At 46.2% G+C, this 15,000-nt stretch overlaps 1 protein-coding gene across 1 annotated transcript in view; it reads right to left on the bottom strand.

Annotated features, from left to right (window-relative positions):
• The window catches only part of LOC310777903 (E3 ubiquitin-protein ligase SH3RF3-like), a gene marked incomplete at both ends in the record, with an annotated part of 141,268 nt that overhangs the window by 52,539 nt on the left and 73,729 nt on the right, over positions 1 to 15,000 (bottom strand). Inside the window, one exon of the mRNA XM_083638249.1 lies at positions 9,776 to 10,051. Coding sequence (XP_083494375.1) covers positions 9,776 to 10,051 — 276 coding nt within the window. The remainder of the gene's footprint in view (positions 1 to 9,775; positions 10,052 to 15,000) is intronic.

Raw genomic sequence — 15,000 nt, 5'->3', positions numbered from 1 at the left:
GTCTCCTCTCCTCTCCAGGTCTCGTGTCTCTCTTCTGCTCTCCAGTCATCTCTCCTCTCTTCTGCTCTCTCGTCATTACCTCTCCTCTCCAGGTCTCTTCTCTCTCCTGCTCTCTACTCATTACCTCTCCTCTCCAGGTCTCTTCTCTCTCCTGCTCTCTAGTCATTACCTCTCCTCTCCAGGTCTCTTCTCTCTCCTGCTCTCTAGTCATTACCTCTCCTCTCCAGGTCTCTTCTCTCTCCTGCTCTCTAGTCATTACCTCTCCTCTCCAGGTCTCTTCTCTCTCCTGCTCTCTAGACTACTCTCCTCTCCAGGTCTCTTCTCTCTCCTGATCTCTAGTCATCTCCTCTCCAGGTCTCTTCTCTCTCCTGCTCTCTAGTCATTACCTCTCCTCTCCAGGTCTCTTCTCTCTCCTGCTCTCTAGACTACTCTCCTCTCCAGGTCTCTTCTCTCTCCTGCTCTCAAGTCATCTCCTCTCCAGGTCTCTTCTCTCTCCTGCTCTCTAGTCATTACCTCTCCTCTCCAGGTCTCTTCTCTCTCCTGCTCTCTAGTCATTACCTCTCCTCTCCAGGTCTCTTCTCTCTCCTGCTCTCTAGTCATTACCTCTCCTCTCCAGGTCTCTTCTCTCTCCTGCTCTCTAGACTACTCTCCTCTCCAGGTCTCTTCTCTCTCCTGATCTCTAGTCATCTCCTCTCCAGGTCTCTTCTCTCTCCTGCTCTCTAGTCATTACCTCTCCTCTCCAGGTCTCTTCTCTCTCCTGCTCTCTAGACTACTCTCCTCTCCAGGTCTCTTCTCTCTCCTGCTCTCAAGTCATCTCCTCTCCAGGTCCCTTCTCTCTCCTGCTCTCTAGTCATTACCTCTCCTCTCCAGGTCTCTTCTCTCTCCTGCTCTCTAGTCATTACCTCTCCTCTCCAGGTCTCTTCTCTCTCCTGCTCTCTAGTCATTACCTCTCCTCTCCAGGTCTCTTCTCTCTCCTGCTCTCTAGACTACTCTCCTCTCCAGGTCTCTTCTCTCTCCTGATCTCTAGTCATCTCCTCTCCAGGTCTCTTCTCTCTCCTGCTCTCTAGTCATTACCTCTCCTCTCCAGGTCTCTTCTCTCTTCTGCTCTCTAGACTACTCTCCTCTCCAGGTCTCTTCTCTCTCCTGCTCTCAAGTCATCTCCTCTCCAGGTCTCTTCTCTCTCCTGCTCTCTAGTCATCTCCTCTCCTCTCCAGGTCTCTTCTCTCTCCTGCTCTCTAGTCATCTCCTCTCCTCTCCAGGTCTCAAAAAGCTACACATTGATCAAAACACCAGCAGCATGTCACCAAATAAGCAGCAACATGACATCAAGTAAACAACAGTAATAAATGCATTCTTCAGTCTTCCTCAGCTCTATTTAATGTATTCGGTTTAAGTTCAGTCTCAGTTCAGTGCTCTCTTGTCTTCCTCAGTTGTTCCTCCTACAGCAACACCATCTGCAGTGTTGCCACCTCTAAAGTGTCTTGTGTCAGTCCAGAATCCAGAAGAGCATTCCCCACATCACGCCCGCTCCCTGCAGCTGAGTCTTCCTCTTCACTCGATCTCTCTTCGGTTCTGTCTGTCTGCCTGTCGTAGGACAGCACATTTTACGTTTATTTATATAGTTTATTTATATACGGTATGTCGTTTTTTTGTAGTCCAGACTGCACTTGGAGTCTGGACAGCGCTGTTTGTTATTCGATAGTCACAGCCAATGTTGTTTTTTGCCATTTTTCTATAGATACATTATGCTTAAACAGAGGCAGGGAGGGGGGGAGTAAATATATATAAATAGCCTAGTAAAAAGTAAAAGCAATTCTCTTACCATTATGCAGAGAAGATAGACCAAAGTGCTCTGTTTTCAGGAGGCTTTGGTCGTGGTCCTGGAACCCATGATGTTGAAGTCCGATGTCCTTTCTTTATCCAGGATCGTATGAATGGGAGAGGGTCGAATTTGTTGATAGGAGGCCCATTCAGGTCCACGAACAACAGTGCGGTAAGGCTGCTAGCCATGCTAGGGTCCCCAGCATGGTGGTGGTTGTGCAATAGCAGCACCTGCATCCCCCGTGTCCTCATCCGGTTCTCCTGCCTCGTCATCGCGCGATTCACGTTCCTCTTCAGAATCTGATGAGCGGTCCAGGTGTATGGTGCTGCTGGTCGGAGCATCGGGTTCAGGTTCGGCGGCCGTGGTAACGTTATCCACGTTGGCTGTCGCATCATCATCATCATCATTATCAGACCTGGCAGCAGAGCTAGTAGCAACTTCAGTAGCAGTTTTTTGTCTCTTTCCAAAACCGAAGTTATCGAGGCTTCTAAACCCCGTTGGCGGCTTCAGCCTTTATAGGCGGCATGGTAACCCTACTAGCTAAAAGTAAAGATGAATTGTTAGCTACGTGATGTTGCACACACCTTGGCTTCTTCTCCACCAGCTGGGTTGTAGTAGCGTTAGTAGAACACGCGCTCATGGGCGACGCATGGTGGCTTGGAGGTGAAATGCAGCCTATTTCACACAAACAATTCACACGGTAGTTTTGGAAAACTGAAAACATGTTTCTTATTTAGCCTATTTATCTAGTTAACATAAATAATTTAATTCTTACATTGAAAAATAAATTATTTGAGAGAGAAAAAAAAAAAAAAAAAAAAAGCTTTATTGTGGGGGTCCCACAGGTGTTATTGGCTATGGGGTCCCAGACTCTAGCTATGGGGTCCAAGACCCCATAGGTCCCCCCATAACTCGAACCCTGAATGAACGTCTTGGTCCAAGGCTAGGTGTTGATTATGCAGCTATAGTTAGCTGCTGTTGGTTTGATAAAGGAAGCAAAGACTGTTTAAACCATAGATGTGTAATGTTATTCGGATAGCTGCTATAGATGGTCTAACAGATAGCATAACGTTAGCAAGATTGTCAAGTATGAAGATATTAACGTTAGCGCGTAAGCTAACGTTAGCGTTAGCTAACGCGATGTAGATGCTAATTTGATAGCATTCATGACAGCCAGCTACCGCTACCCATAACCAGAACTACTGTCTGCTGTAGCTTTATCTCCCGTGTACAAATCAATTCCATCTGTTTATGTTACTCTTGCCAGGCCAGGCTCTAACTGGTTAGTAACAGCAACTCAGCCAGCCGACTGCGAGGCTCTGAGCAGAAGGGATTCTTCCGCAAACGCGTGCATCACATGGTTTATTTTCGATTGATGCCATTGGTTCCACTCAGTGTTGCCTTCAAATACCCCCCAAAAACGACACGTTATTCACAATAAGCATTGCTGTGCTAAGCTGCGGTCATGTTTCTGAGGGGATTTGAACGCAACACTGAAAATATTTTTATCGAAATTACAGCTCATAAATTTATCATCGTTATCGTGGCCGTTTTTTTCTTGAAAATTTTCGACATCGTTTTATCGCCCAGCCCTACATAATACAATTGTACTCTAAGGATTTTGTTGACCATCTGAAAACATTAGTTCTGCCTGTGTTGTTCCTACTTGGTGCTTGTCTACAAACTGTATGATAGTGCTGTCATCATTAGGTGAACAGACAAAATTTGAACTTGAACTTGCTTGATTAACCAATACTGTGCGGAGGGCCACATATAGTATATTTTGAGAGACAAGCCGAGGGCCGATTAAGCCCCCGGGCCGGACTTTGGACATGCCTGCCTTAGAGTACCCGTCAAAAGTTGTGCCCAGAATCCCGTCAGTGAAGGGCAGAACCAGAAGGCATGAGACAGAGTGCCATCTGACACCTGTCACATAGTGGTGAGACAAGAGGGGAAGCTCTTGTGCAACTTATGCTTAGAATCAGGGGCGGTTTTAGGATTAGACCTTTGTGGGGGCTCAGCCCACAATCAGAATACCCCGGACCGCCGTCTGTTGAATCGTCCAGAAAAGCCGCCGCTGATCCGCCGTCAAAGCAGACACACCGCAAATACTAGAGCGACAGACGCCCAGACGTGTCCGACCCCGACCAATCAGCTTGGTATGTCATGGGCTCGACCAATCAGCTTGGTATGTCATGGGCTTTAAACAACACTTTGAAACGGTTTCCAGTTTTTGCATGACAACGAAGAACAGAGGAAACAGTGGGAAACCTTCCGTCACCACATGAATGCATATGTACCCTCACTGCCAGAAGGGGGAGACAAACGTTCTGCACTACAAAATTGACACACCATAGCTTTAACAAATAATTTATTCTCATGCTAAATCTTCCAATTTTATTTTTAAGCGGTGTAGCCGCTTCTACTGTATAAGTGACTATGTGTGTGCTTGTGTGCGAGATGTGTGCGACGAGATTTAGCCTAGGCCCCGCCCCCGACTGGAGTCGACAAGGAAGGTGGAGACTGAGAGAGCGAGGTTGAGTCAGTGTCAGTGTGTGAATGGAGAGAGAGCGAATAAGCGCACCCTATGAGAGGCAGTAGAGAGGAGTTTTCAACCTGAATGTCAGTAACGCTACAAGTCACTCCATTACATAGGCTGCTGCTGTGTTTCTATCTCTCCTTAATGTAATGTTAGGGTCAAAACTGAGCCCACACAAATCTAACGTCATACATCAGTCATTCTGTCATTCAGCTAGTTAAATTCAACACGCACACTGTGGGTCTGTAAAGTCAAAGTTATTTGTTTTGCACCTTTCAATATTAGTAGTTAGTGATGATCGCCTACGTGCTTCAGTCGCCTGCCTGCCTCTGTGCTGTAGTATCCAAGCCCGCTGGTGTCATGCAGAGCTCAGTCAGCAGTCCTGTTGTGAACGTACATTGCAGCGGCACAGCCAAGCGCTATTCCATTTTTGGAAAACGTGACGGGCCTAATTTAGACATGAGGATGCTTCGCTCCATGTGATTAGATCTCAATTTATCCAGTCGATTCACAGCTGTCATGTGTGATGTGATGCTGCACCGCCTGCTTCAACACCTGGGTGTCACTTTTCTTAAAACAAGTTAAAGATGCATCCAAGTAATATAATGCAATCAAGTTGATTTGCATCAGAAACTCATCCCACGGCAGATCTGTCAACTCGTTTTGAGGATTCTTTCTTTGTTTTTTTAAGGCTGAACACTAGATTAAATGACTTGTGGACACACACACTCACTCACTCACTCACGCACGCACACACACACGTGCACACACACACTCACGCATGCACGCACGCACGCACACTCACTCACTCATTCACTCACTCACACACACACACACACACTCACTCACACACACTCACTCACTCACACACACACACACACTCACGCACACACACACACTCATGCACGCACATGCACACACTCACTCACACACACACACACACTCACTCACGCACACACATGCACACACGCACGCACACTCACTCACACACACACACACACTCAGCACTCACGCACGCACGCACGCACACACACACACACACACACTCACTCACTCACTCACTCACTCACTCACTCACACATGCACGCTCGCGCACACACACAAAGGGAGAGGGAGGGAGAGAGAGGTAGAGAGAGAGACGGGAGAGAGATGAACAGCTCCTTGAAAACTGGAACACTGACAGTGCAACATGCTTCAGATGTTGTGTTAGTGACTGTGGAAACTAAAAAGTGCTCTGAGAACACATTGTCTGTACATTCTGTGGGCCGTGAAAAGTTTTGAGATTTTCACCTGGGCCCTGAGTTGGAAAGTTCAAGTTCAAGTGGTTGGGCTAGAGGCGTATTGTTGAGCAGTCTGACAGCTTGTGGAAAGAAGCTGTTAAGCATCCTAGGGTTTTTTTGAACGGATGGACCTGTATCTCCTACCTGAGGGCAGGAGGTTGAACAGATGATGAGCTGGGTGGGAGGAGTCTTTGATGATGCTATGGGCGAGGCGCAGGAGTAGAGCGTGAAGATGTCTGGAAGCGAGGCCCCGATGATTTTACCAGACGTTTTTATGACTCTGCAGAGCGTTGCTGTTCCACTTTTGTGCAGCTGGAGAACCACACTGGCAAACAATATTCAGCACGCTCTGGATGTTCACTAAAAGCCTCTGTGGTGGGAGTTTTTCGCGCTTAAGTTTCCTTAAGTAAAAGTTGCTGTGCTTTGCCGATCATAGAGGCTGTGTTGGTACACCAAGACAACTCCTTGGTGATTGTAAGACCAAGGAACTTGAAGTAGGAGACGTTCTCCATTGATGAAGAGGGGGGGGAGTGGTTGTGTTGGCCTGACTTGCGAAAGTCTATAATCACGTCCTTGGTCTTCTTGATGTTGAGCTGCAGGTTGAGGCTGCTGCACCACTCTGCCAGCATCTGAACCTCATTTCGGTAGGCAGACTCATCGTCGTTAAAAATGAGGACAGCACTGTTGTGTCGTCTGCAAATTTGATGATGAAGTTGGAAGGGGGAGCAGTCATGTGTGTAAGCGTTGTAGAATATGGCGCTGAGCACGCAGCCCTGTGGAGCACCGGTGTTTAGGAACAGGAGGGCTGATACACGCTTGCCAACTTTGACAGACTGTGAGCAGTTGGATAGAAAGTCCAAAACCCAGTTTCAAAGTGAGGTGCTGACTGAGCCCCAGGGCCTGGCGTTTGGAGATGAGTTTGCTGGGCAGGATTGTGTTTGAAAGCCGAGCTGTAATCGATGAAGAGCAATCTTACACACGTGTTCTTGTGCTCCAGGTGTTCCAGAACGGCATGAAGAACGATGGCGATAGCGTCTTCAGTCGATCTGTTCTCCCTGTAGGCAAACTGGTGTTGGTGTTGGGAACCGCTGATATAGCTGATAGCCTGGTACTCATAAACTGTGTAGGCATGGAGAATTCCTCTTGGCCCTCCTTTTGGATTACCTGATTTCTGCTTTTATTTCATGTCAAGCAATTTGCCCTTTTTATTGCTGCAACGGCCGTAACGACAAATGTATAGTCCTATAATATTCCTACAGTATAGTTATACTGCGATGATGGTGGCACTATAGTACACATATCATGGTATTTTTGTGTTCTGTAGGCTAGTAGCCTATACAGTAGGTATACAATAATATTTCTATGGGGAGTTATAGATTTGTTGGCATATAGGCTATTTAGTAGGTCTACTCATCTAAAATGTACAGGAATACTAGTTGTTTTTAGTAAGGGAAAGCACAACAGGCGAGATTGCAGTAACTAGCATTTTCCCCCTCCTTTCCCGTTCCTGATTCCACTGCTGTATTATATGAAAAAGGCTCGCTCGACGCTGATTTTGGACGCTGTCGCTCGTAAAAAGTATAAACATCCAGGTGACAGGAGAACGCATCGCAGAGGCAGGATGTGTTGTGATATTTTCACATGGATTAATGCCAGATGGACAGACAGAGAAGATGCCAGTCAAGTCAGTCACTTATACCGTTTCGATTGCAACAAATTTACAAAACTGTCTATCTGCTTGTTAACATGCTGTGTGATTATCCATGCTAACGATGTGTTAGCTGTTACTTACCGTCTGTGTTGAGAATGTCCGCTTTCCATGCATTTGCCTTTTTAACAGCATCTTCATAATCTGCCCGGTCGTTAGCCCAAAGGCACGGGAACGTGTCATTGTGTTTATTAAGTTTTAATTTAAATGTTAATTCAACTAGCTAGCTAACTAGTGGCTTCAGAAATTGCGGTAGGAGAAAAAAAATACGGTGGTTGTCATGACAATGGAGCCAACGATGGGGTCAAAGTTGAATCCAGATGAAGTCTTGACGATGGACGCAACTTTCATCACAACGATGGCATATCGCCCGTCGCTGGAAGTATAAACACTTGTCGTTATCACCAACGATGGAATGTGATCATGGTCGGTCGCAACGACCATAAATCGCTGGACTCTAAACTGCCCTTTGCAAAAAAAGAAAAAAGAAGAAGAAAAAGAAAACACCAACAAAATAACCAAGATGGCGACGGTGAAAACTTGAAGCTTCAAAACGGGAGTTCACAAACCAGTGGGTTTGGTCACAGTAGCTGCCCCCCTATTTTAATACCACATTCAAGACAACTCGGAACTCAGAAGTTTCAACTCGGAATATCAGACCTCTGACATAGTTGCGTTCACGCTTTTTCAACATACAAAAACATACACAGTTAACTAATGTCATTGGTAAAATAGCTGTTGAATTCAACATATTGCTAGAATCAGAGCAAAATATAAACAATATACCGTAAATTCCGGACTATAAGGCGCACCGGTCTATAAGCCGCACCTTCAAAGTTGACTATTTTTTTCTTATATAAGCCGCACCGGACTATAAGCCGCGGGTGTTTTAATGGTATTTTTTGTTTTTTTTACAGTGCACACAGTGTCCGCGGTGTGGTGAAAAGAGGGCAAGAGAGGAAATTAAAACAGAAGTGGATTTATAGTTAGAAAGAGTGCTAAAGAAGAGAGAATTCCGTTTTTTATTTTTTTATTTTAGTTACTCACAGTACTATTGACCAGTCCAACTCAAAAGATATTCGGCAGTTTCACTTTGAGCTCTTGTTCCGCCGCTGTCCATCAATGGTTATGACGAGTCTCGCTGGGTACAGTACGCCAAAGCGATATCCATTGACTCGATGATGCTGTTGTATGTTGCGCGTTTCTGTTGCACCAACGCGGAGAGGTCCTGCCGGACGAAAAAGCGCGTACCCTCCCAGGTGAGGGGCTTCTTCCCCGCAGCCTGGAGGATGAGTTGACGGTCGGGCCAGCGGAGTAGGCAGATGAAGATGGCCCTCGGTGGCAGGCCGGGGTCTGGACGTGGCCGAGGCGCCCGGTGTGCCCTGTCCACCTCTGGTGGTTTCTCGCCTTCCTTCAGGTCCAGGATGTAACACAGGATTTTGCCACGAAAGCGTCCATGTCACCAATCTCAGCTCCCTCTTTTACATTGATCAGGCGAATGTTATTTCTTTTACTCCTGCTGATTAAGTCATCAACCTGCGTGTGCAGGGTTTCGATTTTGCATTTTATCCATTTTCGGACTCACTGTGTTGTTTTTGTCCTCCAGTGCGCTGATGCGCTTTTCCGCATTATAAACTCTGTTCACGGTTGCCTTAGTTTCTTTAGTGAGTGAGTGGATGGACTTCTGCACGTTTTCAAACTTGTTTTCAAGCTGCTCAAAACCTCTGAGCGATGTCGGACTTAATCGATAGTGTTTCACGGAGTAAAAGTTTAGCCCAAGCCGTGTATCTCCAGCCTCCAGCAGGTGAGTCATTTCCTCATTCATGGCGTGATTGCTTCGTCTTTTTCTTTCTGCTTACCTGTGTTGTGTTATGTTATGTTATGTTATGTTGTTAAAAGAGGGCAAGAGAGGAAATTAAAACAGAAGTGGATTTATAGTTAGAAAGAGTGCTAAAAAAGAGAGATTTTTTTTTTTTTTTGGAAAAAATCCATAGATAAGCCGCACCGTTATATAAGCCGCAGGGGCCAAAAAAGGCCAAAAAACGGGAAAAAAGCCGCGGCTTATAGTCCGGAATTTACGGTAGATGGTTTGAGATTAAACAGAAACAATTCTAGATTCAGTCCAGTCCCAACCATAGAGCTAAAAAGTAAAGCACGCACATCCACTTGATGAGCAGGTGCAGGACAAATTTACGGTAAACATATTGCATAATCACACCTCAAATTAGGTCAACAAACACTTTGAGGACGTCAACTCGGACAAACCGGAGCTCTGAAATGATATGCGAATTTCCGACCTGTAATTCCGAACTGGACAACTGTTCAATTCATTTTTTACAAGTTGGAGCAAATTTTTCCCCAGAGTTCTGAGTTGTCTTGAACGTGGTATTAGACATTCTATGATTTCTTTGTGTGCCTGTTATTACCTTGCTGAAGGCCAGACAGTCCTTATCCTGGTCTTTGTCTTTGACCTCAAAGTCGTACAGTGCCTTGCCCGTGGGCGGGGTCTGGCTGAGGGGACGGAGCAACGTGATGTAGCTGGCGGGCAGGAAGCCGTGGCAGCTGTTCAGCTCGCCGTGGTACCAGTTGTCGTCCACCTTGCGTCGCAGGATGATGATGTCACCCTTGGCGAACTGGAGGTCACCAGGCTCCTTGCCCTCATAGGAGTAGAGGGCTTTACCGCAAGGCAGCGCTGGAACAATCTGTAACACACACAAACACACACTTATTATTTATAACCGGAACATATATGTGACACTGCCCAGCCAGAGGAGCCGCAAATTGTCATTTAGTTTCTTTTTTTTTTATCCGTTTTTAATTTTTCCCATTAATACACCTAAAATGCAGCCGTTTTTGGATCAGTAAATAGGTGTATTTTGTAAGATAAAAATGGACTCTGAGAGATCCGAAGAGAGATGTTTCTGCGCTCTCGAGGCGGCCCATATTCTCCATGCGGCGTTTCACTGGCTATTGTTGTGGAGTTTTGGCCAATCGAGCTCGCATCAACAGAATCCAGCGTATCAGATGGGGGCGGGGTCACACACACACACACACACACACACACACACACACACACACACACACACACACTGAATACACAGATGCTCACAAGTCATTTTTTGCAAGTCCAAGTCAAGTCTCAAGTCTTTGTTCACAAGTCTCAAGTCTTTGGTCACAAGTCCAAGTCAAGTCTCAAGTCTTTGAGGGGCAAGTCCAAGTCAAGTCTCAAGTCCCTATGGATGAGCGTTGTATCGTCTGCTGCATGGCGTGCATGCCATCCGGTCTGCTTAGAACACTGCATCTAATGTAACACTGCAGCTAAAATGAAGGAATTCAAAGCATGAACTGCATTATCCTCACTCCTTATCTATTAGAAGACAGTAGCAGCAATGATTAGAGATAGCATTAGTAGACATTTCCTTGATGTTAATGCACCAAAAAAATAAAAAATAAAATAAAGAAAAATATAGATTGTTTACAAGTCCCAAACCTTCAAGTCCAAGTCAAGTCTCAAGTCTTTGAGGACAAGTCTCAAGTCAAGTCTCAAGTCACTGTGTGTGTGACTTCAGTGCGACTCAAGTCCAAGTCTGAAGTCCCACTCCCCATCTCTAACACATACACACCATCTCCCCCATGCTGATTGATTCTCCCCAGACTCTCTGAGAAGAATAGCCTGGAGCCTGTCTCTTGATAGGCTGTACTGAGATCAGTGGGGATGCAAGCAGAGGAAACACACCAAAGCCTTGCTAAAGCTGTGTTCACACCAAGATATTTATTTTTCGCTCTGTCGCTTGATTCAACCCTTTGGAATCGCTCTGTCGCTCTGTTTAAATCGCTCATCAACAGGCACACGAAATGACGGACATGTGGGGGATATAACGTTACGCAATGTCATGCTGTTTGTCCACTACGAGCCACCGTCATTGTTTACAAGCTAAAGCCTATCAGCGTGCTCCTAATGCAAGCTCCATACCAGTAGTACAGACTTCACTTCATGTCAGCTGTCAGCCTGTCAATGCGGTTTGTTGCCACACAATAAACCAGCGGTTTGTTCCGAGCCAGTGTGATCCTTGACTCGCTCTCACACGGCAGCCAATCAGCATTGAACAGCGAGCGACTGATGCCAGCGTATTGTCGCTCGAGTTGGGATACTTCATCTCGAGCGACGAGCGAATTTTCTCCCTATCGCTCTGTCTCTGCCGCTCGGACGCCCAGCGATTTTTCTCCCAGGCGAATATACGCTCAATCGCTCGTTTGCATTGACTTTGTATGTAAACTCGACGCCAGCGAAAAACTTTAATAGGTCGGTGTGAACGCACCTTTACAATGTGAGGAATTCAACACATTGATTGAAGTACGCCCAAAAAGATTGTGACTTTCAAAGTTCTCCCAGGATTTCCAGCCAAGTATCTTCCTCGTCTTTCAACTTTCTCGTCGCGAGAGACCCCGGTTCGCCTCCCGACGTGTTCCGTTTTGAACCATAACCCACACCGTAACGTTAACCAAGTGGTTTTAGTTGCCTAACATTAAAGGATAGGTTCACCCAAAAATGACAATTCTGTCATTATCTACTCACCCCCATGCTGATGGATTTTAGTCCACAAAACATTTGTGGAGTTTCACAGCAAAACACTATGGCAGAAATCTAAATAATTGAAGTGGATGGAAAAATGTAAACGTAGGGGGGGCAAACAAGCACAATTTCACAATACCTGTGAAATTTGACTTGACTTGACTTGACCAGATAAGCACATTTCCAAAATGCAGTTTTTGCGTTGACAACATCCACTCCATTGTGATATTTGCCCCCGGCCCCAACTCCTACTGAAGTCGGAGTGTGACATCATCCACTCCATTGTGATGTCAGTCAGAATGTGACATCATCCACTCCATTGTGATGTCAGTCAGAATGTGACATCATCCACTCCATTGTCATGGCAGCCACGTGCTGCAAGAAGGCGGGCGACAGACAGAGAGATGGGAAGTAACTAAGTACAAATACTTTGTTAGTTACTGTACTTAAGTAGGATAGGTCATCCCTGCCGTACTCTATAATGGCCCTTTGGCCTTTAAACCCGTGTGAGCAGCTACATGCTGTCATCCATCTATTAAGACAGTGTGGAACAGCCTTCCAGACACTCAGGATGGCAACTACTGTCTGCATCGTCTGTCATCTGCTCCTTGGTATTATTTTATTTAGTGCCACTTTAGTACCATTTTTCATTGGCTTGTGATTCTTTTAAACCAATTTTCTACAATTCTATTGTAAAATGAGAAAATCTGCCACAAAAGCGAGCACTTTTCATTGCGGTAATCGTAAAAAACAAACAAACAAAAAGATGTGCGAGTGCGTGTGTGTAGGCTACTTCTATTTGTGCATGAATATGTGCATCCCACTTTGACAGTGTGTGTGTGTGTGTGTGTGTGTGTGTGACACGTGTGTGTGTGTGTGTGTGTGTGTGTGTGTGTGTGTGTGTGTGTGTGTGTGTGTGTGTGTGTGTGAGAGAACTCTCTCTCTCTCTCTTGCCCCCTGGTTCACCTCAGCGCTGTTTGCAGGCATTAAAAATGAAACACCCTGAAACCATTACACCTCCCAGAGAGAGAGAGAGAGAGCGAGACAGACAGAGAGAGAGAGAGAGAGAGAGAGAGAGAGAGACACACAGAGAGAGAGAGGGGTGATACCTCTCTGCACCCTCTCTCTCTTCCGTTCTTATTTCCTCCTCTCTCTCTCTACCTTCCTTTATGGACTGTTATCTGACTCTCTCTCTCTTCAACCTCTCTTTTGCTGACTGTAAAAACATAACATAGCCATCAAGATGTCACCCATTGGTTTGTGGACTCACGTTTTGAAGCCTCACCATCGTTTTAGCCATTTCTATTGGTCTGTGATCTGCCAGCTGCACGATCACTGGATAGACAACCTGTCAATCACGGCCCAAAGCTGAGTCTGTTTTATGTGACTCTAAATGGGACCATGCTTTACTAAGTGAACATCAGGCTGTAGTGAAGAAGACTTGAACCTAGCGACTGAGACCATAAACTCATTAGGAAAGTGTTTACTGAGGTCATACATTAAGTGAGAAGTAGGGTCATTTTCCCATTGACTTCTATACAATATGCCATAGCCATAGACATAGACTGTATAAAGCGGTGTTATATAAACCCCCCCCCCCCCGAACGGTGAAATTAGCTATGTATAGAACACCGCTTTTTTCAACATGTTTATTTCTGCTCTAACGTTGGTCGGTTTTATAATTGAGTGCATCTCTATGGGGATTGACTGGCTTTTGCAGCCAACCTCAAGTGGCCATTCGAGGAACTGCAGTTTCTGGCCCTTCCACATTGGCTTAATCCTCCAAGACGAAGCTTGCCACTGTGCTGCCCCTCTGCTTCTCTGTAACCTTTCTCCCACCACTCCCACCTCTCTCTACCTGTCTCTCCTCTCTCCCTTCCTTTCACTCAACCTGTCTACCTGTCACTCAACCTGTCTACCTGTCTCTCAATCTATCTACCTGTCTACCCGTCACTCAACCTGTCCACCCATCTCATTTGCTCTGTTTTCCTTTCTGACTCTCTTCGGGGCTCCTCTCTCCCTCTCCTCCTCTCTCTCTGTCTCTCCTCCTCTGGGCCTGGTGGCAGACTGGACTGACCTCCCGGAGGCTGCTGGCTGGAGGGCATTGTCGGGGAAGCGCTGTGTCCCACTGGCTGCCATGAGGGCATGAGCCTGGGACCGTTTGGGTAAGCATGTGTGTGGTACGTGTTCAAGGGACACTTCACTGAAAAACATGGCGCTGATTTATTTTGCACATGATCTCACACATAGCACTCACAAACTGTTTTCCAGACATTCATTTAGTTTGATAGTTGAGGGTTGTCTTGAGTTAAGTGTGGACCAGTGATGTCATCACAACACTGTACACAATGATTCGGTGCCTTCTGATGACATCACTGGTCCACACTTAAAGACCCTGGCAAGCCAAATGCACCGAAAGCTTCCAACTATGTAATTTAGGGTCTTATGTGCCTAATTGTAAACCTCGAACTCGAGTTCCAGGGAGAGACAAATTGTGATTTTAGTGAATCTGTGTTGCTCACCTGCCGATCAAACGGCAGGTGAGCGGAAAGGTCAGTCAGTCTCATATATCCGATTCTGTGCCCATCAAATGTACATGTGTGCACGGCACCATGGTTCACGTTGCGCGCACACAGCAGCAGACGTACAGCCATCTGAGACAGACCATTCAATGTCCTGGAGACAGACCATTCAATGTCCTCGAGACAGACCATTCAATGTCCTGGAGACAGACCATTCAATGTCCTGGAGACAGACCATTCAATGTCCTCGAGACAGACCATTCAATGTCCTGGAGACAGACCATTCAATGTCCTGGAGACAGACCATTCAATGTCCTCGAGACAGACCGTTCAATGTCCTCGAGACAGACCGTTCAATGTCCTCGAGACAGACCGTTCAATGTCCTCGAGACAGACCGTTCAATGTCCTCGAGACAGACCGTTCAATGTCCTCGAGACAGACCGTTCAATGTCCTCGAGACAGACCGTCCAATGTCCTCGAGACAGACCGTTCAATGTCCTCAAGACAGACCATTCAATGTCCTCGAGACAGACCGTTCAATGTCCTCAAGACAGA

Source organism: Poromitra crassiceps (genome assembly GCF_964638095.1).
Source record: "Poromitra crassiceps genome assembly, chromosome: 6".
Lineage (NCBI taxonomy): Eukaryota > Metazoa > Chordata > Actinopteri > Beryciformes > Melamphaidae > Poromitra > Poromitra crassiceps.
This window is presented reverse-complemented; position numbering and strand designations above follow the sequence as displayed.